At 40.8% G+C, this 25,521-nt stretch overlaps 1 protein-coding gene across 5 annotated transcripts in view; it reads right to left on the bottom strand.

Moving 5' to 3' along the window:
* EDA (ectodysplasin A) overlaps window positions 1–25,521 on the bottom strand; it is a 416,826-nt gene that overhangs the window by 7,246 nt on the left and 384,059 nt on the right. For all 5 annotated transcript variants that reach the window (XM_035028688.1, XM_035028689.1, XM_035028690.1 and 2 more), the window contains exons 3-6: window positions 12,859–12,882; window positions 4,380–4,559; window positions 2,893–2,927; window positions 1,964–2,015 (exon numbers count right to left, since the gene is read on the bottom strand). In XM_035028688.1, the coding sequence (XP_034884579.1) occupies window positions 1,964–2,015; window positions 2,893–2,927; window positions 4,380–4,559; window positions 12,859–12,882 (291 nt within the window). The remainder of the gene's footprint in view (window positions 1–1,963; window positions 2,016–2,892; window positions 2,928–4,379; window positions 4,560–12,858; window positions 12,883–25,521) is intronic.

Below are 25,521 nucleotides of genomic sequence, written 5' to 3'. Positions count from 1 at the left end.
GTCCCGAGGGGTTGGAACCAGTCTTATTGTGTGGTAGTGGGAGCAAAATCCATAGCTTCAAGCATAGACTAAGCATGGAGGCCACACGTCCATCCAGACAAATCTATTTCCTGCCTGTCTCACTGCTCCCTGGACAGAGGGTGATTATGGCCCATCCAGGGCCCCAGGGCCCAAGGCACCTGGTCCCAGCAGGACGCCTTGGGTTTTTTTCTACTATTCTGTTCTGACTTCTACTTTGGAGGCGATTACATTTCAGGCATCCAGGTGGCAGTCCAGGATGTGGCCAAGCTCAATCATTAGGGCAGCTCAGCACAGCCATTTCGGGACGGACTGGGCTCTTAGGAGCTGTCCCCATGCATCAGGTTTCTTAACCTTCATCTACTGTTTCTGCACTCAGACCCCCTCCCTTCCACTCCACGCTCCGTAAGTGTCTGGCATCTTGGCTGGCTTCCTGCTTCCCGAGGCTCCTGGGGGTTCAGGCGTTTTAGGCTGTGTGCACCCTGGGGACTGGACATTATTTCAAAGTGCTGTTCTTTAATGAATGTTCATGTCTCTTTAGGGGAGAAAATGAACCTAATCATTCAGTGGAGTGTACGCACATCACTGAAGTAGCCCAGTGCCATGGAAAGAATCAGACAGACATAGCTTTGAATCCCAGCTCCTGCACTTTACTGAACTCTTGGGCCAGTTAATTTAACTTCTCTGAGCTTCAGTTTCTGTCTCTGCAAAAAGGAACTAATAGCTATATCATAGGGTTGTTGTGAGGATCACATGAAATGAAAGACAAGGGGTGCTTGGGTGGTTCAGTCGGTTAAGCGTCTGCCTTCGGCTCGGGTCATGATCCCAGGGTCCTGGGATCGAGTCCCGCATCGGGCTCCCTGCTCAGCAGAGAGCCTGCTTCTCCCTCTCCCTCTGCCCCTCCCCCCTGCTCGTGCTCTCTCTCTCTCTCTCTCAAATAAATAAAATCTTTAAAAAAGAAAGACAAAAGAACGCATGTTGAAAACTCCAAAGGACAGTCCAAATATAAGGCAGTATGATTTTTTATGGTATTATCCATTCTTGCTGGGACTCTGGTTCCCCATCTTTTAAATGCAGGGATTACATTAAGTCAGTTTTCTTTTAAAAAAATTTTTTTATGGCTTCGTCTTGTTTCATTTATTCCTCTCTTCCCTATGATCCTCTGCCTTGTTTCTCAAATTCCACATATCAGTGAGATCATATAATTGTCTTTCTCTAATTGTTAAGTCAGTTTTCTTAACCTCCTTAAACCTGTTTCCCCTTCTTTTTTTTAAAGATTTTATTTATTTGACAGAGAGAGACACAGCGAGAGAGGGAACACAAGCAGGGGGAGTGGGAGAGGGAGAAGCAGGCTTCCCGCGGAGCAGGGAGCCCGATGCGGGGCTCGATCCCAGGACCCTGGGATCATGACCTGAGCCGAAGGCAGATGCTTAACGACTGAGGCACCCAGGCGCCCCCCCTTCTTATAGATATTAGCATCTCATACTCCCTGGAGAGTCTGACATGCATCCTCCCCCTCTCCCCACCCCGAAATGCTTCCTCCACCCGTTTATTGCAGAGACCCATCAGACAAGAATTTAATTTTCTGTAGTTTTACCTTCTCTAGCTTGTATTGTGAAATTGTTGATCAAACTACACATATCCCCTTGGTAACTCTGATACAACCTCCACCTGCCAAGAAATCCCTAATTCCATTATGTCTCAAGTCCTTTTTGGCTTCCTCATCAGTGATTCTACATGCAATTTGTGTGTAGCGACGGGTCTAGGTGCAAGCAATTACCCAGGACAGCCAGTAGAGGGCAGACGGCGCAGCGAATGGCCCCCTACCGCCCATGGTACTCCAAGGGGCCTGGGAGGAGCTAGGCTGGTGATTCCATGAAGGCTGCCACCGGCAAGGAAGATGGAGAAGCTCCTCTTAGGGGAGAGAGCCTACTTTGACTCTTACCATTCTTGACTTGAATTGCTGACCCTTGGCCCTGCAGATGCACCACAGCTGGCTGGGAGGATGAGAAGGATAGAGAGTAGTCACTGAGAGAAATGGCTGCCCGCTCAGCCACCAGTTACCATGTTCCCACCTCTGACTTCCAGTCTGCTTTCATTTCCCAATTCGGATCCCTTTCTCCTGCCCTGGGATGCCAGCGACCACGTCTCTGCAGGTGGCTAATGTGATTTACAGCTCCGCCACTTCCTGGCTACGTGACCTCAGCGGAGCCTCATTTCCCTGACTGTGAAATGGGGATTTTAAGAATCTCTGGCCATCTCTTACAGGGATGTTTGAAGATCAAATGAGGTGATGGATGTAAAATTCCCTGCAAGCCATCGAGCACTGTGCAGCTGTGTAGATTTATGACTGTGGCCAAACAGCTGTAGTGAGGGAGGGAGGCTGAGATGAGAGAAGGCCAGGCCGCAGAACTTGCCAGATTAGGAGGCTCAAAGACAGGGAGGAGCCCATCAGGCTCTGAAGGCAGAAGCCCAGGCTGGGTTTGGCCTGGAGCTGGTTGGCTGATTTTCAAGCTCCTGATCCCAGGCGGTCTGAGTGCCGACAAGGTGTCTGGTGTGGTTGCGAAGTCGGAGGCTCAGGTGGATAGGCCTGACTGGCAGCTCATTTCAGGGGACGACTGAGCTTGGATATGGTGACCTTCTGTTTTCCGTGCAATGGGGAAAAAATGGAAAAATGGCCGTGGCAAGACTGAGTTAAAGGCAGGCCCTGAGGCAAAGCTTTTCTATTCCTAGAGATGGGAGTGAGCAACTTCGGGACCTCTAGGGCACCCTCACAAAACAAAGCCTCAGCAAATTAAATCGGGAGCCACTAGAAGGTGGTTCTAGCCTTGTGGCCTTCCCTCCTCCCCAGGAAGAGAGCAATTCCCAGCCAACCTGGTTTTCTCGAGGTCCAGCTTTATCAGCAGCACCTGCAAAATAGGACAGGGCAATCAGAGGGCATGCTCCTTCTTCCCTTTCTCTCCTCACCTAGGCAGCGAGGGGCAGTGAGCCTGGCTCTGGGCAGCCAAGCCCTGGGAGGATGGGAGAGGATACTACTTCCCTTCTCTGACTCCTCCCTGACCTGCCTCTTCAGTGGGCCCAGCGTCCAGCAGGGACAGTGGCCTCTCACTAACGCGGGCCCCGAGGCGAGCCTCACCGAGCCCCCCGTAGAGATAGAGGAGAGTGCGCTCCTGCCACTATGGGATCCTGAGATGGTGCTGTTTGCTTCTTTAGTCTTTCGCTCCCTTTCTTTCATGGTCTTCATAGACAGCATTGCCATTTATAAATATCTTGCTTCTTTGATCATCTCTCTCCTCCCCTGGGACACAAACTCCATGAGAACAGGGGCCACTTATCGATATACTCTTGCACACAGAAAGTGCTCAGTATCTGTGGAAAGATTGGGATACAAAAAAAAAAAAAAAACAAAAAAAACAAAACAAAACCAAAAAACCCCCACCCTCTAACTCCATCTCTTGTGCTCACAGTAATGCTGATTAGCCCCATTTGAACTATGAGTCAAAGGATCTGAGTCCAGCTACAGAATTTTTGGACCTAGAGAAATCAGCTGTGTAAAGAGTCCATTTCCTTGAAGCCCCAAGATCCAAGAAGGGAGCAGGAAGAGGAAATAACAACAGACCTAAGCTCTGGCAGGCTGACTCTGTCAATTCCAATCAGGCAGGTTTGGATTGGCATCTGTACCTTTTGGATGCCCTCCTGGACCCAAGAGGAATGATGCAAACAGATTCAGTGCTATCTGAATGCGCAATGCGGTGGCATGAGGCACTTGACTTCTCAGTCTTAGCGACCGCATTTGCTTCTTCTCCAGCCCCGGTGACTTGTAAGTTTCCAACTCCCTGGTCACCAGCGACTATTTGTCTACCTCTACGGGAAAGGCACTTCAGAGTTCATGGGATGAGACTGTTCTAGGGCTTGTCATTTCTCCCAGTCCCCAGCCTTCCTCTCCACAGCCTGTTTCCAATCAGACATAAACACGCGGTGCTAGATGCTGGAAATCAGTGCAAACCAAATCCATCCCCCACTGGAAATCTAGTATAAACCCTCCGGGGCCTCTGGCTCTGGCTCATGGGAGTTTACTGGCTCACTACAGGGAGGCCTAGAGTTGGGCAGGGCTTTGTGATGGAAAGGTCAAGAGCAGGTGGCCTGTCCTTGACAGGTTGGTATACACAAGAAGTTAGAGTAGGTCAGGCCCTACTGGCTTGTTCAAGTTCTAGCTCTCCACTGAGCTAGGAGACCTGCTTTTCTTATTGCTCACCAAAGCCATGACCGCCATCGGAAACTGCTCTCAGGATCACCCACACCTGCTCTTGTCAAGTACTTGCAAGGAGCCTAGGGGCAGGTGGAGAGACAGAGGAGCTCACCGGAAGGTCCCTGTAGGCCAGGGGGTCCCTGAGGACCAGGGGGACCTGGAGGGCCAGGTGGTCCCATCACAGTTGTTCCTGGAATTCCAGGAATTCCTGGAATCCCTGGGGGTCCCTGGGGTCCTGGGGGTCCTGGAGGTCCCGGAGGGCCGTTGGGCCCAGGAGGTCCTGCCTTCTTTCCTGAAAGACAAGATTCAGTGTTACATTTGTTGTCATTGACTGATAACATATTGTCAGGAGTTCTCCAGATTTCCAAGGACACGAAGTCAGCCCTTTGAGAGTTCCTGCTATTAAAGAGGTGAACACCTTTATTGTACAACACAAACACACACACACACACACACACACAAACACAAACACACACACTCTCCCTATCCCCTTTCATGAATAATTACTTCCAGAGCTGGTTTGAAGATATAGAAATAAATGACCCTCAAGGAGCTCAGTCTACTGGGGAAACAGACACAGTCACGGGAGAGTCTAAGTGCCATATGAGTAGTAGGGACAAAATGCTTAAGAGGTCAGAGAAGGTTTCAAAAAGGAGGTTACCTTTCAGCCAAGTCCAAAAGATTAGAATTACCGGACCCGTGGGTCACTTTTTTGAATTGAGCATTGGGCTATTGTTGAAGAGTGTGGCTTTCATGTTTACCACCCAGTTTGGAGGACTTGATGCAGATGAGAAGAGGGAGCTAGGAGGACAGCCTGACCTTGGGCATAATATCAACACCAGGAAGGTTTCCTATAGAAGTCAGGATGAGGGGCGCCTGGGTGGCTCAGTCGTCGAGCGTCTGCCTTCAGCTCAGGTCAAGATCCCAGGATCCTGGGATTGAGCCCTGCATCGGGTTCCCTGCTCTGCGGGGAACCTGCTTCTCCCTCTCCCACTCCCCCTGCTTGTGTTCCCTCTCTTATTGTGTCTCTCCGTGTGTCAAATAAATAAATAAAAAATGATTAAAAAAAAAAGAAGTCGGGATGTATAGGAACTAGGGGTTGGTATAGAGGTGGTGGTAGCCGGGAATGAAGAATGGAAGGAATTTGGGAGATGAGAGGTGGGGGGCATGGGGGGGGGAGGGAGGCAGGGAGGGGGAGAGAGAGAGGGAGAGAGATTGAAGGAAAGAAGGGGAGGTGGAGAGTAGAAAAAGCTGAGGAGGCAGTTGGCAGGTTTTTGCTTTCTCAGCTGACCTCTCTAAACCCCATTTTTAAAGATCTCTGGGAAAGGCAATTCTGTAAACTCCCTTGGTAACATGTTCCTGTGTTTATCACCCCCTCACTGTTAGGAAGATCTTCCGTATATTTAGCTGAAATCCCTCCTGTGGCAATTTAAGCTTCTATTCTATTCTTTGTGAAGCTAGAGAAGAATAGTTACCATCATACACATAATAACCCTCATATGCTCATAGACATTAAGTCACCTACCAACCTCCATTTTTATAGGCTGAATAATCCGGCTTCCCAGAATCTTTCCTCTGAGGCCCTATTCTCCAATGTATTATTAATTAAGCCCACCAACTCCTCCCCTTTTTTTGTTCACTATCCTTTCAGAACAATCCTGGCCCTTCTATTCCATATTCCAGTCCTTCCAACATTCTCACCAGGATGTAGCTATTTGACTGAGTCATAACTGTGGTCTTGTACCAAAACCCGCAGCTCCTGCTTACTTCCTCTGCTCTGCGCAGCCCAATTCACGCACTGCAGGAGGCCACAGGGAGGGGGGTGTCTTCTTCCCTTCACTACTTTCTCACAATCTTTGGAAATACCAGGTATAGAAGGCTTCGACCAGACTCCACAACAGTATCTCCACCCACGGTACTGTCTTAGTTTTACATGTAACCCTTTTAAGTCTCACTTAAATACCCCCTTAACAACTCTGACTCCTTGCTCCCCAGTCTCTTAGGCAGGAGAATCCTGACCTGATTTATCAGGCCCTCCTTTACAAATAATGCCTCATGTTCCAGAAACTCAATCCCCATGGCAATGCCATTCAAAAGGCCAGTTGTCCATGTCTAACCACATCTGTGTTTGGTATGAAACAGTGGGGTCATTGTGGGGCTCCTGCCCTGGGGATACTCCCTATAGCCTTAAAGACCTAGAGGCAGGAAGGAACGTTAGCATTTTCCCTGTGCATAGCAGCAGCAAAAGATTGGATCTGCCCAGTTTCTAGATTAGCCAATTTCAAGATGCTGAACAGGAAAGCCATCTCCCTTCAGATTTGGGCAGCTTCCAAGTCAGGCTTATTCAGTGCCCAATTTCAATTCCAGCTAGAGCAGTGGAAAGAACACAAAATCTGTAGTCAGGAGATAAGGCTGTAAGCCCCAGCTCTGCCATGGATGCACTCTGGGCAAATCCCTTTCTCTCCCTGAGCCTTTGTTTCTCCATTGGTGAAATGAGGAGTTTGGCCTTGATGATTTCTCTGTTTCCTCCCAAGCTTGAGGTTCCATAAGGAAGACTGACTTACCCCTGGCAGTCAGGAAACTTCCCTAGGCTGGCTGTGAGTTTTGCTTCTCCCTCATCGTTCTCCCTCATTGTTCTCTATTCTCCCTCATCTTCCTCTGTGTCTACTGCCATAGACTGTTCTATGTCCCAGAATTTCCAGGCCTCACTGATTTTGAAGCTAGAGGGTGTTCCGTGGGTAGTACAAACTTCAGTGTCAAGACTGTGACTCTCTTGTGATTGCTAATGTAATTTTGGAAGAATTACAGCCAGAAACTCCTCTAGTCAAAGAGAATAATGGTTGCAGCGGAAACAGAGGATGTTCACTTACGAAAATGTTAGAAGGCATTTGGGAAAAAGCTCCTGCTGTGCTCTAGTTCTGCAGCTGGTCCTCTTTGCTCCTCTGTAACTAGGTTTAGGCCAAGTGTGCTTACAGAAAGTTGGCCCAGAGAGGAACATGTACAAAATAACCCCTGGACAAGAGGATGACTTTAGAGGATTGAATTCCTTCTCCAGATTTCCTTACTTTAACAGAACACTTCATGATACAAAAGCCCGGAGACTTCTCTACTTAGAAAATTATCCGGTGCAGTCTTAGATGACAGAATGTTCACATTCTTTTCAAAGCTAAACTTCGTGAAAGGGGCATTTCCCTAACCTTTTAGTGAAGGCCAAACTGTTGGAAGAACAAATAAAAACAAGCGAATGAAAGTGAGGGCGGGGGGGATGGAGAGGGAGGGAGAGAGAGGGAGAGAGAGGGAATGAACATGAGCAAGTTAGTTGTAGGAGGGGAAAATTCTATTAAAGATGGAAATTAAATGAACAACTCAATTTACCTCTTCAGGCATGTGCCTATTCACTGTGTCCAAGGAAATCTGTATTAAATGGCTTCTAAATCACTTAGAGTCAAAGTAAATGTTTAAAGCCTATGTGCATCCTCCTTCTAATAATGGCTCATATACAAGGTAGCAGTGCTGGGCAGTGATCCGAGTCCCTGCCAGAGGCATTGGATTCTCTGAATTGTAATCATAGGGCTTCTAGCCTAGACAATTGTCTTCTATCATCACTAGCAAGTATGTTCTCTCAGTGCTCACTCATTGGATAACACTACAACTGGGTGCCATTCCCCACCACACAGATGACCCACACTTTGGTACATCACTAGCCTACTTGCTGTTCCCCCAAACAGGCCATGTTCTTTCATGCTTCTGAGGGATTTGAGTATGCTGTTCCCTTTGCTGGAATGTCCTTCCCCTTCCTTCCCCCCCCCCCCCCCCCCCGCCCATCCTTCAAAGCCCAGGTTAAATACTGTGTTTTTTTTTTTTTTCCTCCTGAGATGTGGTTCCTCATTCCCCCAGGGAGAACTACTTGCTCTTTCTTTGTGCTCCCACAGCATGCTGTTCATGCTTCTGTGATAGCATTTTTGATGCCGTACTGTAATGATTTGTGTGTACTTCCATGATTCCAGCTACACTGGGATCATGGGAAAAAAAGATAAAGAAAAGTGGTGCTTTTCTTTATCTCAGTATCTCTATTCCTGACAAATATAAGATACTTATTCACTGTCTAGTGACTGAGTGAAAAGAAAAAAAAAAAAAACTAGTCACTGTAATTAGAAAGTGTTCCCAAGTCTATCTATTAAGAAGGGAAGTCACCTGTGGACTTGTTTAGGAGCAGAGGGTGTCCTTGTCAAAGCCAGGTGAGCTTTCTAGGTTTATTACAATTTCCATTTTAAAGGGGATGTGATAAAAGTTAAAAATAACATGCTTGATAGAGTAATCAAAACAGGATGGTACCGGCACAAAAATAGACACATAGATCAATAGAACAGAATAGAAAACCCAGAAATGAATCCATAATTATATGGTCAACTAATCTTTGACAAAGCAGGAAAAAAATATCCAATCAGAAAAAGACAGTCTCTTCAACAAATGGTGTTGGGAAAACTGGACAGCTACATGCATAAGAATGAAACTGGACCACTTTCTTACACCATACACAAAAATAAACTCAAAATGGATTAAAGACTTAAATGTGAGACCTGAAACCATAAAAATCCTAGAAGAGAACACAGGCAGTAACTTCCTTGACATTGGCCATAGCAACATCTCTCTAGATATGTCTCCTGAGGCAAGGGAAACAAAAAATACACTATTGGAACTACTTCATAATAAGAAGCTTCTGCAAAGCAAAGGAAATTATCAATAAAACTAAAAGGCAACCTACAGAATGGGAGAAGATATTTGTAAATGACAAATCTGATAAAGGGTTAGTATCCAAAAATCTATAAAGAACTTTTCAAAGGCAATACCCTCAAAACAAATAGTCCAATTAAAAAATGGGCAGAAGACATGAATAGACACTTTTCCAAAGAAGACATACAGATGGCCAACAGACACATGAAAAGATGCTCAACACCACTTATCATCAGGAAATGCAAATCAAAACAATGAGCTATCACCTCACACCTGTCAGAATGGCTAACATCAACAACACAAGAAACGACAGATGTTGGCAAGAATGTGGAGAAAGGGGAACCCTCTTGCCCTGTTGGTGGGAATGCAAATTGGTACAGCCACTCTGGAAAACAGTACAGAAGTTCCTCAAAAAGTTAAAAATAGAACTGTCCTGCAATCCAGCAATTGTACTACTAGATATTTACTAAAGGATACAAAAATGCTAATTCAAAGGACTACATGCACCCTGATGTTTATAGCAGCAGTATCTACACTAGCCAAATTATGGAAATAGGCCACATGGCCATTGGCTGATGAACTGAGAAATAAGATGTGGCATATATATACAATGGAATATTGCTCAGCCATAAAAATGCATCCATTGCAATGACATGGATGGAAGTAGAGAGTATTATGCTAAGTGAAATAAGTCAGTCAGAGAAAGACAAATACCATATGATTTCACTCATATGTGGAATTTAAGAAAAAAAAAGTGAGCAAATGAGAAGAGAGGAGAGAGAGAGAGGGAGAGAGAGAGAGAAACCAAGAAACAGACTCTTAACTATAGTCAACGAACTGATGGTTACCAGAGGGGAGGAAATGGGAGGATGGGTGAAATAGGTGATGGGGATTAAGGAGTATACTTGTCATGATGAGCACTGGGTGATGTGTGGAATTATTTATTTTTTAAAAGATTTTATTTATTTATTCTTCAGAGACAGAGAGAGAGAAAGAGAGAGAGAGAGAGAAAGAGAAGCAGAGGGAGAAGCAGGCTCCCAAGGAGCAGGGAGCCCGATGCAGGACTCGATCCCAGGACCCTGGGATCATGACCTGAGCTGAAGGCAGACGCTTAACCATCTGAGCCACCCAGGCACCCAGATGTGTGGAATTATTGAAGCACTATATTGTACATCTGAAACTAATATAACACTGTATGTTAACTGGAATTAAAATGCAAACTTAAAAAAAAGAAATGATCTATCAAGCCATGAAAAGACATGGAGGAACTTAAATGTGTATTACTCAGTGAAAGAAGCCAATCTCAAAAGGCTACATACTGACATTTGGGAAAAGGCAAAACTAAAAAGACAATAGGAAGATCAGTGGTGGGGGACACCTGGGTGGCTCAGCTTGTTAACTGGCTGCCTTCGGCTCAGGTCATGATCCTAAGGTCCTGGGATCGAGTCCTGCATCCGGCTCCTTGCTCAGTGAGGAGCTTGCTTCTCCCTCTGCTTGCCACTCCCCCTGCTTGTGTTCTCTCTCCTTTCTGTCTCTGATGAATAAATAAATAAAAAAAAATTTTTTTTTTTAAAGAAAGATCAGTGGTGGGATGCCTGGGTGGCTCAGTCAGTTAAGTGTCTGTCTTCAGCTCAAGTCAAGATCCCAGGGTCCTGGGATTGAGTCCCACATCAGGCTCCTTGCTCAGTGAGGAGCCTGCTTCTCCTTCTGCTTGCCACTCCCCCTGCTTGTGCTCTCTTTCTCTCTCTGACAAATAAATAAACTCTTAAAAAAGAGAAAGATCAGTGGTTGCCAGGGGCTAGGGGGAGGCAATAAGGAATAGGCAAAGTAGAGAGGATTTTTAGGGCAGTGAAACTATTTTGTAAATACTGTAATCTATGGGAATCTATGTCACTATACATTTGTCAAAACCCATAGACTGTATAGCACCAAGATGAAGCTTAATGTTAACTATGTACTTTGAGTGATAGTGATATATCAATGGAGGTTCATCAGTTGTAACAAATGTACTACTCTGGTTTGAGATGTTGATGGTGGGGGAGGCTGTCCATGTGTGGGGCAGGGAATATATGGGAACACTCAGTACTTTCCCCTCAATTTTGTTGTGAACCTAAAACTGCTCTAAAAAACAAACTATTAGAAAAAAACCGACATGCTTAAAAATCAAATTTACTTTCTTAAATACGTAATATTTTGGTGAATGCCCAGGCCCAGTGGAGAAAGTTTTCCTCATTGACCCCAGCTTTCTGGCTGTTTTCCAACTTTGCTCAGATCAGGTCCTCAGGGTGCCAGACCATTCCTCAGCTTTTTTACAACAGGGACATAAGTTTTCCATGTGGGCCATGGTACTGCAAGCCACCAGACTACCCTAGTGCTCAGAGAAGTGGCAGGCCGCAGCTGAAGCCAGTCTCTTTGGTCTACCCTGGGATTGATAATCTACTCTAAAAAGCTCCAGAAATCTTAACAGAATCATTTTACTTAAAGCATTTTATTTTTTAAAAGATTTTCTTTACTTATTTGAGAGAGAAAGAGAGAGAGAGAGAGAGAGAGAGCGAGCAGGAGCATGGGGGAGGGGCAGAGGGAGAGGAAGAAGCAGACTCCCTGATGAGCAGGGAGCCAGTTGCTGTGTTTGATCCCAGGACCCCAGGATCATGACCCAAGCTGGGGGCAGACACTTAACTGATGGAGCCCCCCAGGCACCCCTACTTAAAGCATTTTAATGAAAAATCATTAATTTCACTTTATTTTCTTATTTTTTTTTAAGATTTTATTTATTTATTTGACAGAGAGAGACACAGCGAGAGAGGGAACACAAGCAGGGGGAGCAGGAGAGGGAGAAGCAGGCTTCCCGCCGAGCAGGGAGCCCGATGCGGGGCTCGATCCCAGGACCCTGGGATCATGACCTGAGCCGAAGGCAGACGCTTAATGACTGAGCCACCCAGGCACCCCTCACTTTATTTTCTTTACAGGTCAGAGCACAGAAACAAATAGTTACTTAAACTGGTTTTGTAGTTGGCTTCTTTTTTTTAGTCCTATGGAGTGGACCATATTGCCTAATTCTGTCTTTTGGAACTTGTTCTGGTTTTGGGTTCTCCTCTTCAAGTATGCAAGTGCTTGTACAAGTTCTTGGGCCAGTCCTGTTGCAAGTATATCAAAAACATAATGACCCAACAATGGCACAATGGATCTGCTCAACCAGAAGCTTCTTTGAAAGGACCAAAAGATCAGGGTATTCCTTCAGCTTTCTTTTTCCATCACAGAGAAAATGATATTGCAACCCCAAAGTAAGAAATACCCTCCCTGACTAAGGCATAGGATAGGGATAGCTTTAAGGCCAAGAATAGGGTACTGACATCTCTCAGGAGGTAGTATACCTAGTCCCCACAAGCTGTCTTAGGACTTAATTTATACATGATCAGTGATTTGATAAAGGAGGGCAAAGAAAGGAAAAAGGAGAAGGACAGGGGAAAGAGTAAGGAAGGAAAGAGATGTAAAATTTTTTTTATTATGTTAATCACCATACATTACATCATTAGTTTTTGATGTAGTGTTCCATGATTCATTATTTGCAAAAAGAGATGTAAATTTAATTGTACAAAAGAGGGAGCAAGAAAGAAAAATAAAAACAACTTTCATATGCAGCTAGAGAAGCACTTTCATGGATCATCACTGAAAAACAAATCTCTATTTCTTGTTTCATGGAAGCTACCATACTCAAGGAGGTCACAGGCGATTGAATAAAACAATGGACAACCAACATTGAAAGAATATATAAAAATCCTACTCTCTTGGTTTTTTTCCTTCTAATTTTAGAAAAGACATGAGAACAATTTTATAAAATCAGGAGCTTAACTTACCCTTTTTCTTGTTTTTAACTGGACCTGTTAAAAAAGAAAAGGGAAAATTAAGTCACTGGAAATTAACAGAAAGTGTTTATTCTCCAAGACAGTCATAGGAGAAACTCCTAAGACACTGCAGGTTTTGAGGGAGGCCCACACCAAGGGTCAGGTCATTGGCAAGGTATCTCCCAACTATCAGACCTCTCCAGTCTGTTTCTATTTTTTGAGTGTTGTAACAAGAACGTCATAAGAAGGATTCTTCCTTAGAAAACTCCTTCAGTCTCAGTCTTTGCAGTGAGGGAATGGTTACTTCTTCATAGAGATGAAATGCCCATAAACGCAGAACTCAACAACCTTAGGACGGCATTCCATTAATTCTGTGAGTCCTGAGATTGAAGAGTCATGCATTCAGGTGAAGAACCGATATGAAGTCTCCTGCATTGAAGCTAAATGGAAAAGAGGGTCATTTTCATGGAAGGAGCAGAAGTAGCAGTAGGTGACATTTTAGTCACTTACTGTGATTTAAATTGTTAGTTATTAAAACAGTGTGACCATAATACATTCATGTGGGTACCACATTGTAATTGACTATAAGTTAACAGACACTTTTAAAAGAAGTGCCAACAGTTTCACCAACAATGAAATCACGGGCATTTTCTTGGAAATTCCTTCTAAAAAAAAACAATTCTAATCGATTGAGGACACTCAGAAAATCCAAGGCTTTTGTTATATGGTTAGGTGACAACCACTCCCCAGACACACACAATTTAGGTATCTCCCACGCATGTTTTCCCCTCCTGGAGAGCCAATTCTCTTCATTCTGTAGGTGGATTTGATTTTCTTTAGATACAGGTGTTTAAAATCTGTTCCAAACTCCCACGAAGACACTATTGGACATTAAACCATTGTCAGTGTCCTCAGGAACTTAAGAACACCAAGCATTGTATATTGTTTTATAACCCATAAAACCTACTTATTTCCATTTATCATCTTGTTTTATCCTTACAACAAGCCTAGAATGATCTTTACCTATAAGAGCAGGCTCTATCTGAGGCAGGCTCAATCTGAAGTCAACAGCCTCTCACCTGGAGGACTGCCGGTGTGGCCGTCAGAGCTTGCATAGGTCCCTTGAAAATCAATGTCTGTGTAGACTTCCCTTGCAAAATAATTTTATTTTCATAATTTGCCTGCTAAATTTCACGGGTAACAGTAGGTATTATTATAGGCATGGGATGTTTTAGGTTGGGTTCAGCAACCTGCCACACTTAAGGTCATAAGTCCCCATTCTTTTATCCTCGTTTTCCATCCTTTTTCTTCCTCTCAGTCCTTTGTCTGCTTCCTTTGCTGCTTATCCTTTATGCTTTTAATGGCATTGAGAGTTCTTGATAATGTGCATGGAGGTTCTGGCAACGAAACACAGCTGCACAAATACTACAAAGAGGGAGCAACTCAACATGAGAAGGGCCACCTCTTTGACCAAAAAAAAAAAAAAAAAAAAGCTATTTGAGGAAGGGTTTACCCAGAAAGGCCCAGGCCCATCAGCCAGCTACCAGCCAGTGAGTCAGCCACCTCTGCCTGGCAGAGCAGTGGGGTGGTAGCCGGTGCAGCAAGTTGTGCTAGCCCTCGGTAAGTTTCTGATCATTTCCGCTGCCTAAAGGGTTAGCACTGTTACAGCACACTTCACAGCAGGTTTTGAGGAAACGAGACCATCACAAGCAACCAGTCTTCACCAAACATGTCTATGGAAGGCAGCAAGGTAAATAATGAAACACAACTCTATCCTAAAAGAACTTGCAGTTGGATACAAAAATATGAAAGAGGGGAGACAAGGAATTATATTGGCTATTTGAGAAAAAGCAAACAAACCCAAACTTCCTGGAGAAAGCTTGACTTACATCAACAACTGAAAAGAGGGAAAGGGAAGTTAAAATTTTAACTTCTATTGTGTTTATACCAGGAACCAACTCATTGTACATATATAAATGCATGCATACATACATACATACATAGAAAGGGGAAGCAAAAGGGAAAAATTTAATTTTTTAAACAAAACTATTTTTATTTCATTTTTTTTCAGTGATTCTTATTTTTAATTGAAGTGTAGTTGACACACAATGCTACATTAGTTTCAGGTGTATAACATAATGATTCAACAACTCTCTGTCTATATTATGTGTACACAAGTGTAGTTACCAAGTCTTCATACAATGCTATTACAATAACATTGACTATGTTCCCCATGCTGTATCTTTTACCCCCATGACTTAGTCATTTCTTAAAGAAGGCCTGTATCTCCCACTCCCCTTCACCCATACTGCCCATCTCCCTACCCCTTTCCCCTCTGGCAACTCTCACCTTGTTTTCTGTATTTATAGCTCTGATTCAGCTTTTTATTTGTTTATTCATTTGTTTTACTTTTAAGATTCCACATGTAAGTGAAATCATATGGTATTTATCTTTCTTTGTCTGACTTATTTCACTTAGCTTTTATAACTTCTAGGTCCATCAATGTTGTCACAAATTGCAGGATCTCATTTTTTTTCCTGGCTGAGTAATAATATTCCATTGTGTGTGTGTATGTGTGTGTGTATATATATATATATCTTCTTTACCCAATATTATCTATTGATGGACACTTGGGCTGCTTCCATATCTCGGCTACTGTAAATAATGCTGCAATAAACATAGGAGTTTTTGAATTTGTGTGTTCATTTACTTTGGGTAAATATCCAGTAATAGAATTACTGGATTATATGTTATTTCTATTTTTAATTTTCTGAGGAAACTCTTTACTGTTTTCCATAGTGGCTGCATCAATTTACATTCCCACCGATAGAGTATAGGTCTCTCACCTCTTTCCCAGCACCATTTGTTGAAGAGACTTTTCTTGCAGCTTAAAAATTTTTTTCTTTGTCACCATATTTTGCCATTTTAATTATAATATGTCTTGGGTAGATCTGCTTTTGTTGATTTTGTCGGGGTTCTCTGTGCCTCCTAGATCTGGATATCTGTTTACGTCCCCAGATTAGGGAAGTTTTCAGCTATTATCTCTTCAAATATATTTTCTGCCCTCCTTTCTCTCTCTTCTTCTGGGACTCCTATGATGCAAATGTTATTATGTTTGGTGGAGTCACTGAGTTCCTCAAGTCTATTCTTGTAATTCATAATTTTCTCTTTTTTTCAGCTTGATTACTTTCCATTACTCTGTCTTCTAGGTCATTAGTTCATTCCTCTGCTTCTTCGAGCCTGCTGTTCATTCCATCAAGTGTGTTTCTCATTTTGTTTATTGAGCCCTTTATCTCTGCTATGTCATCCCTTATCTCTGTGTTGGGAGTCTAACTCATGTCTTTCACTCTTTTCTCAAGTCCAGAGAGTATCCTTATATGTTCATTGCTTTAATTCTCTATCAGGCATGTTACTTATATCTGTTTCACTTAGATCTCTGGCCATGGCCTTGTCCTGTTCTTTCATTTGGGACAAATTCCTCTCTCTTCTCATTTTGTCTAAGTCTCTGTGCCTGCTTCTCTGTGTTAGGAAAGTCAGCTACTTTTCCTATTGTTGACAGTAATGGCCTTATTAAGAAGAGGACTTGTACCCTGCAGTGTAGTGTCTCCTGTTCCCCAGGGCTTGGCACAACAGGGAGTGTCTCCAATATGTGCTTCGTGTGCTCAGCAGTTGTGCCTTGGCTGCTTTACCCTTCAGGGCAGTCATCTGCAGAGGATGTCCTTGCCTGTTGTCGGCAACGTTTGGTCCCTGGCCTGAATGTGGTGGGTCTTAACTAGGTAGGCTTGGTCTACTTGTAAAATGAGACCTGTCACTATTGCTGCTAGAACTGAGGTCCTGCAAAACTCCTGGGTCAGGAGACATGGTGTGGGCAGGGGTTTGGGCTGGTCTATCTGGCGGAGGGGGCCCTCCATGCTGGGACTGAGGCAAGCATGACTAAGAAGGGTGTTCCACCAGAGCACGAGGGTTGGGTCTTGGTGTAAGCAACTTAGGTAATGAGTGCCCATTCTGCCCTGGTTCCTGCAAGCAGGTCTGTGTTTATGCTGAGGGGTGTGGGAGGGAAATGGTGCCTGCCAGGTCCTTTGTTCCTGGAGGGGTATCTCCATTAATGCTACCTCTCTGGGACATGATCTGAGATGAGCAAATAACCTCCCCACTGTTTGCCCTAGGTATTTTTCAGATTGCTGTTTCCACACTGTATGTCTGCAGGCTGTTTGCTCTGCCTTCTCTCCAAGAGCAACTCCAATGCCTCTGGGCTCTCCCTCAGCAAGCCCAATGACCTTTAGAACTCCAGGCTTTAAGCCCCACTGGTTGCAAGAACTCACAAAATTTGGCCCCTCTCACTTCCCAAGCCAATTGTTATAGGGATTCATTTTCTCCTTGCATTCCCCTGTATGTTAGTTTGTCCCTTGCCGTTCTTCACAATTGTGACTCCCTCCCCACTGCAGCAGCCATGATCTGTTTCTCTCCCAAACCATGTCTCTGTACTTCCTACCTTCTTCAGTGTGGCCTCTTCTCTACCTTTAGTTGTGGAGTTTGTTCTTTCAGTCTTCAGGTTGATTTCTGGGGTATTTAGGATGATTTGATAGTTATCTAGCTGTATTCACAGGATGAAGTGAGCCTAGGGTCATCCTACTCTGCTGCCATCTTCTTGGACTCCCAAGTTGTAGATATTAATTCCTTACCGGATATGTAATTTGCAAATATCTTCACTAGGTTGCCTTTTTAAAATTTTATTTGCTATGCAAAATTTTTTATTTTCATGTAGTCATTTACTTTTGCTTTCGTTTCCCTTGCCTGAGGAGACATAGCCATAAATATGTTGCTAAGGCTGATGTCCAAAAATGTACTGCTTACATTTTCCTTTAGTTCTATGGTTTCCAGCTTCACATTTAGGTCTTTAATCCATTTTGAGTTTGTTTTTGTGTGTGGTGTAAGAAAGAGGTCCAGTTTCATTCTTTTGCATGCAGCTATCTAGTTTTTCCAACATCATTTATTGAAAAGACTGTCTTTCCTCCATTGTATATTCTTGCTTTCTTTATGTAGCATAGGTTTATTTCTGGGCTTTCTATCCTGTTCCATTGATCTGTGTATCTATTTTTGTGCCAGTGCCATACTGTTTTGATTACTGTAGTTTTGTAATGTATCTTGAAATCTGGGATTGTGATACCTCCAGTTTTGCTTTCTCAAGATTGCTTTGGCTCTTTGAGGTCTTTTGTGGTTCCATACAAGTTTTAGGATTTTTTTGTTCTATTTCTATGAAAAATGCTATTGGTATTTTGATAGGGATTGCATTAAATCTGTAGGTAGTTTGGGTAGTATTGACATTTTAACGATATTAATTCTTCCAATCCATGAGCATGCTGTATCTTTCCATTTGTTTGTGTTGTCTTCAATTTCTTTCATCAATGTCTTAGAGTTTTCAGAATGTAGGTCTTTCACTTCCTTGGTTAAATGTATTCCTAGTAGCTGATTCTTTTTTGATGTAAATGTAAGTGTTTTCTTAATGTCTCTTTGTACTATTTCATTATTAGTGCATAGAAACACAACTGATTTCTGTATATTAATTTTGTATCCTGCAACTTTATGGAATTCACTTATTAGTTCTAACAGTTTTTTGGTGGAGTCTTTAGGACTCCATATAGTATCATTTCATCTGCAAATAGTGAAAGTTTTACTTCTTCCTTGCTGATTTGGATACCTTTTATTTCTTTTCCTTTTCTGATTGCTGCAGCCAGTACTTCCAGTAGTATCTTGAATAAAACTGGTGAGAGTGGACATTCTTGTTTTTTTTCCTGATCTTAGAGAAAAAGCTTTCAGTTTTTCACCATTGAGTATGATGTTAGCTGTGCATCTTTTAATATATGGCTGCTATTATGTTTAAGTATGTTCCCTCTTAATCTATTTTGTTGAGAGTTTTTAATCATGAATAGCTATTGTATTTTGTCAAATGCTTTTACTACATCTACTGATGATCATATGGTTTGTATTCTTCTTTTTCTTAATGTGATTTATCACATTGATTGATTTGCAAATATTGGACCACTCTTTGTATCCTGGGAATAAATCCCACTTGAATGTGGTGAATGATTTTTTAAATGTACTGTTGAATTTGGTTTACTAATATTTTTTTGAGGATTTTTGCATCTGTGGTCATCAGAAATAATTGGTTTGTTGTTTTTTTCTTTTCTTTTTTTTGTAATGTCTTTGTATGGTTTTGGTATCGGGGTAATGGTGGCTTAATAGAAGGAATTTTGAAGTTTTCCTTCTTTTTCTATTTTTTAAAAATAGTTTGAGAAGAATAGGTATTAACTCTTCTTTAAATGTTTCATAGAATTCACCTGTGAATCCATCTGGTCCTGGACTTTTGTTTGTTGGGAGTTTTTTGATTATTGATTCAATTTCATTACTAGTAGTCTGTTCAAATTTTCTATTTTTTCCTATTCAGTTTTGGAAGATTATATATTTTTAGGAATTTATCCATTCCTTCTAGGTTGTCCAAATTTTTGGCATATAACTTTTCATAATATTGTCTTATAATTCTTTCTATTTCTGTAGTGTTGGTTTTTATTTCTCTCCTTCATTTTTGATTTTATTTATTTGAATCCTCTTTTTTTCTTGATGAGTCTGACTAAAGGTATATCAATTTTATCTTTTCAAAGAACCAGCTCCTGGTTTCACTCTTCTTTTCTACTGTTTTAAGTCTTTATTCCATTATTTCTGCTCTAATATTTATTTCCTTTTTTCTACTAGCTTTGGGTTTTGTTTGTTCTTCTTTTTCTAGCTCCTTTAGGTGTAAGGTTAGATTGTTTAACATTTTTCTTGTTTCTTGAGGTAGGCCTGTATTATAAAGTTCTCTTTTAGAACTCCTTTTGCTGCCTCCCAAGGATTCTAGACTGTTATGTTTTCATTTTCATTTGCCTCCAGGTGTTTTTTATTTCCTCTTTGATTTCTTCATTGACCCATTTGTTGTTTAGCCTCCATGTGTTTGTGTTTTTTTCTAGTTTTTTTCTTGTAATTGATTTCTAGTTTTATACCATTGTGGTCTGAAAGGATGCTTGATGTGATTTCTGTCTCTTAAAGTTATTGAGACCTGTTTTGTGGGAAAACATGTGATTTATTCTAGAGAAAGTTCCATGTGCACTTGAGAAGAATTTGTATTCTACTGGTTTTGGGTGGAATATTCTGCATATATCTGTTAGGTCCATCTGGTCTAATATGTCATTCAAAGCCACTATTTCCTTGTTGATTTCCTTTCTGGATGATCTATCCATTGATGTAAGTGTGTGTTAAAGTCCCCTACTATCATTGTATTGCTGTCAATTTCTTCCTTTAGGTCTGTTAATATTTGTTTATGTATTTTAGAGGCTCCTATGTTTGGTGAATAGATATTCACAATTGTTATAGCCTCTTCAATCCTCTTGCTGGATTGATCCCTTTATCCTTATGTAGTGCCCTTCTTTGCCTCTTGCTACAGTCTTTGTTTTAAAGTCTATTTTGTCTGATGTAAGCATTGTTACCCTGGCTTTTTTTTTTTTTTTTTTTGCTTCCATTTGCATGGTATTTTTTTTCCCATCCATTCACTTCCAGTCTATAGTCTTTATGTCTGAAGTGAGTCTCTTGTGGGCAGCATATAGTTGCATCTTGTTTGAAAAAACAGCTTATTAAACTACCCACAAATGACCAGTATTAATATTTTAATGCATATCTAGAAATTTTTAAGGCATATGTATATATATTTTTGCAAAATAGGATCAAATAAAAATGTTGTTTGGAAACTTTTTTCTATGTAACTAATATTTCTACATTATCATTTTTAATATGGATACATCAGCATTGTAAAGGTAATTCTTCATATTTTTCTAGTTATTTTATGGTTTTATTTTTATGTTTAAATCTTTAATTAATTTGGTATAGATTTTAGTATACAGTGGGAGATAAAGAGCTAATTAAAATTTTTATTTTCCAAAATGACCATGAGATAGAGTACTGAGAGCAACAGGGCTTAAAGCCAGTCCTTTCTCTACTTCAACTTGTGTCACAGAAGGGCTATCAGAGAGCTTCTACTCAGTGGACATTTGGCATATCCCTAGGAAAAAAATGAGGATGAAAAGTTATAGACAAGATTGTCACTAGACTATATTACATTTCTCACAAATGCTAGTGAGTACATCATCTTTCTTTCTTGTTCGAATATAGCTCACCACAGCTAGTAAATAATTCTTAAGAGTTTTAACATGGACCTCAAAGCCCTGGCTCTATAGCTACCATACCCATTTCTTTCACTTGAGACCATTGTAGTTTTCCAGCTTCTAGAGAGAAAATGCCAGGGAGCTATAACTATCCTATGTTAGATATGGGCATCTTGACCCAGAACAAAAGCAGCAACTTCTGTTGAGTTCTATATCCTCTTAGATATATTGATTTATTTTCTCTATGTACTTCAGAACATTTTTCATACCTACTCAGAGCACTACCACTGTCACATGTCTGTTTCTGTGGTAACAGGCTATATTTCTATATCACTCCAATTCCCTCTATTTGTAACCATCATGCTTTTTCTAGGCAAAACCCACAAATGCATCAGAGTGGAACAGACAGCTGTCCAGTCCAAGGCTTTGATAGGAGTAAAATTTGACAGGTTTTGATCAATGTGAACACAGAATTTGCTATCTGACATTAAGAAGAGGGGGTCTTGTAACAGCATCAGGGCCATGTAGGCCAGCAGCAGTCCTAGCCAGATTCTGATCCTGACTGAACCACAAACTGATGATAGGGCAAGTGACACTTTTCTTCTGATTCTTCATCTTCTAAGTTAGGGAACATTTTGTATACTTTGTCTTTATTCAAGGCCTAGGATTCTGATGAAGATCAATAATGTAATAACTATGACTAACATTTATTGAATATATATGAGCCTTGCACTGCGGTAGTTACTTTAGATATCTCATTTAGGTCTTACATAATCTAGCAAAGTAGTCTTTATTATTATTATTTTATAGATAAAGAGATGTATTAAATAAATTGCACAAGGTCACACAACCTGTAGATATTTTAAGATAAGCTGAAACTTCAGAATGATTCATATTATTCTAGATGTGTTTTGAAAACTTAAAAATAAATATATATTTCCCATTTCTGGTTTGACATGTCAATAGCTTGAAAGTCATCACTCCCATATTCCCAACAAGAAAAGAGCTGAACAAACTTAAAATCAACTCTTAGATCCATCAAAGAATTGAGGTCACAAGGCAAACTGCCGGTATGATGGGTACAGAGAATCACAGTTTACGAGGAGTAGAAGCCTGGAGCTGGAGCCAGTATCAGTAAGAACACTTTAAAACTGTAATTGACAGATTGCTACAGGATCAGTGTGAACTAGCTTAAAAGCTAAAAACCTCAAGGGAGTACAGTCTTAGGTGGGCCCCCACACTTTCATGAGTTTTACCTTCAAGAGACCTACCAGGTTCTCACTGTGAAGATTAGAGAAAATTTCCCTTGTGTTTATGGCAAGAGGAGAGGAAAAGTAGCCATTTTAAAATGTACCCAGATTTCTCTATTCTCCTTAACAAGGACTGCCCTGAGGGAAAATTACTGTACCAGAGCCTAACTGACTGGGTTTTATTAGAGCCTAACTGACCTGGGGAACAGGAAATACCAATCTCAGGCACATTAAAAGATTGGGACCTAATCATAGGACTACAGAATGCTTCCCCTCCACTTACATTTTACCACCACATCAACAAGGCTTCTATATAGTAACAGCGGATTATAACTTAAAAACACTGCAAGTTTCAGACTGTACTTAAGGAGTTTCTAGGGACACCCAAAGACAACAAGAGGAGACTAAAACAAAAAAATAAAAGAGGAAATTTTAGCCTCTGACACCACAGCTACAGCAAACAGTAAACACACCCTAACTCGTAGTCAGATAAACATTAAATATTACATTACAGGCCTATGTACCTCTATGACTTTTACCCAGTACATTATGTCTGGCTTTCAGTCAAAATTTAAAAGGCATACCAGAAGGTAAAAAATATAGTCTGAAGAGACAAACCAAGCATTAGAACCAGACTCAGATATGGCAGAATCTTTGGAATTATTGGACCTGGAATTTAAAATAACTATGATTAATGTGCTAAGGGTGTTAATGAAAAACTGGACAACATGCAAGAACAAATGGGTAATGTAAGCAGAGAGATGAAAACTCTAAGAAAAAGTAAAAAAGAAATGCTAACCCACATAAATGTAGTCAACCAATCTTTGACAAGGAACAAAGACAATATAGTAGGATAAAGAAGTGTTTTCAATAAAATAGCTGGAACAACTGGACATTGACATACAAAAAAGTGAATATAGACACAGACCTTACACTATTCACAAAAATTAACTCAAAATGGATCACAGACGTAATTTAAAGTGCAAAACTATAAAACTCCTAGAAGATAATATAAGAGAAAATCTAGATGACCTTGGGTATTATGATGACTTTTTCAATACAGGACCATGATCCATGAAAGAAATAATTGATAAACTGGAATTAATTAAAATTAAAAACTTCTGCTCTCTGAAAGACAATGTCAAGAGAATGTCAAGAAGACAAGCCACAGGCTGGGAGAAAATATTTATGGAAGAAACACCTGGTAAAAGACTGTTATCCAAAATATACAAAGAGCTCTTAAGTCTCCACAATAAGAAAACAAACAACACAATTTTTAAAAATGGGCCGAAGACCTTAAAAGACATCTCACCAAAGAAGATGTGCAGATGGCAAGAAAGCATATGAAAAGATACTTCACATCATTTGTCATTAGGGGAATACAAATTAAAACAACAATGAGATAAAACTACACACCTATTAGAATGGCCAAAATCTGGAACACTGACAATACCAAATGCTGTTGAGGATGTGGTGCAGCAAGAACCCTCACTAAGTGCTGGTGGGAATGAAAAATGGTGCAGCCACTTTGGAAGAGTTTGGTGGTTTCTCACAAAACTAAACATACTCTAACTATACAACATAGCAGCAGGGATCAGTGGTTTCTAGAAATTGCGGGTGAGGAATAAATAGGTGGAGCACAGGATCGTCAGGTCAGAATGATATTATAATGATGGATACATGTCATTATACATTTTCCCAAAGTCATAGAATGTACAACAGGAGTGTAAACTATGAACTGGGTGATTATGTGTCAGTGTAGGTTCAGCAATTGTAACAAATGTACCACTCCGGTGGAGGATTGTTGATAATAGGGGGAAGAAGGCTTCTCATGGGTGGGGGCAAGTATATATGGGAAATCTCTCTACTTTCCCTTCAATCTTGCTGTGAACATAAAACTGCTCTAAAAAAAGTAGACATAAGTAAGAAAAAAACATTAACAATAAGAAACACTGAAACTAAGAGCTGGTTCTTTGAAAAGATAAATTGACAAGCCTTTAGCTAAACTCACCAAGAAGAGATAACTTAAATAAAATCAGAAAAGAAAGGAGAATGTTACAACTGATACCACAGAAATACAAAGGATCATAAAATACTACTATGAACAATTATATGCCAACAATTTGGATAACCTAGGAGAAGTGGATAAATTCCTAAAAACATATAACCTATCAAGACTGAATCATGATGAAATAGAAAATCTGAGCAGACTAATAACTAGTAAGGAGATTGAATCCATAATAAAAAACCTTCCAACAAACAAAAGTCCAGGATCAGATGGCTTCACTGGTGAATTCTACCAAATACTCAAAGAATTAATATCAATCCTCAAATTCTTCCAAAAAATAGAAGAGGAGGGAACTCTTCCAAACTTATTTTATGAAGTCAGTATTACCCTGATTCTAAAACCAGTCAAGGGTACCAAAGAAAAGAAAATTATGTGACAATATCCTTGATGAACATAGATGCAGAGATCTTCAACAAAATATAAGCAAACCAAATTCAACAATACATTAAAAGGATCATACAGCACAATCAAGTGGGATTTATTTCAGGGATGTAGGGATGGTTCAACATCTACAGATCAGTCAATGTGATACACCACATTAACAATGAAGGATGAAAATCATAAGATCATCTCAATAGATGCTGAAAAAACATTTGACAAAATTCAACATTGATTTATGATAAAAACTCTGAACAAAGTGAATATAAAGGGAATGTACCTCAACATAATAAAGGCCATATATGACAAGTCCACAGTTGAAAGTTTTTCTTCTAAGATCAGGAACAATACAAAGATGCCCACTCTCACCACTTTTATTCAACAGAGTATTAGAAGCCCTAGTTAGAGCAATTATGCAAGAAAAAGAAAAAAAAGGCATCTAAATTGGGAAGAAAGAAGTAAAACTGCCACTATTTGCAGATGAAATGATATTATATATGACAACCCTAAAAATTACAAAAATTTAGAATTAATAAATTCAGTAAAGTTGCAGGATACAAAATCAATACACAAATCTGTTGCATTTGTATACACTAATTATGATTTATCTGAAAGAGAAATTAAGAAAACAACTTACAATTGCACCAAAACCCATAAGATACCTAGGAATAAACCTAACCAAAGAGGTAAAAGACCTGTATATTGAAAGCTAGAAGACATTAATGAAAGAAATGGAAAAAGACAAAAAAAAAAAAAAAAAAAAAAAAAAAAAAAAAAAAAAAAAAAAAAA

Source organism: Mirounga leonina, unplaced genomic scaffold, assembly GCF_011800145.1.
Source record: "Mirounga leonina isolate KUSES-001 unplaced genomic scaffold, KU_Mleo_1.0 Mir_204, whole genome shotgun sequence".
In the NCBI taxonomy this organism is placed as follows: Eukaryota; Metazoa; Chordata; class Mammalia; order Carnivora; family Phocidae; genus Mirounga; species Mirounga leonina.
This window is presented reverse-complemented; position numbering and strand designations above follow the sequence as displayed.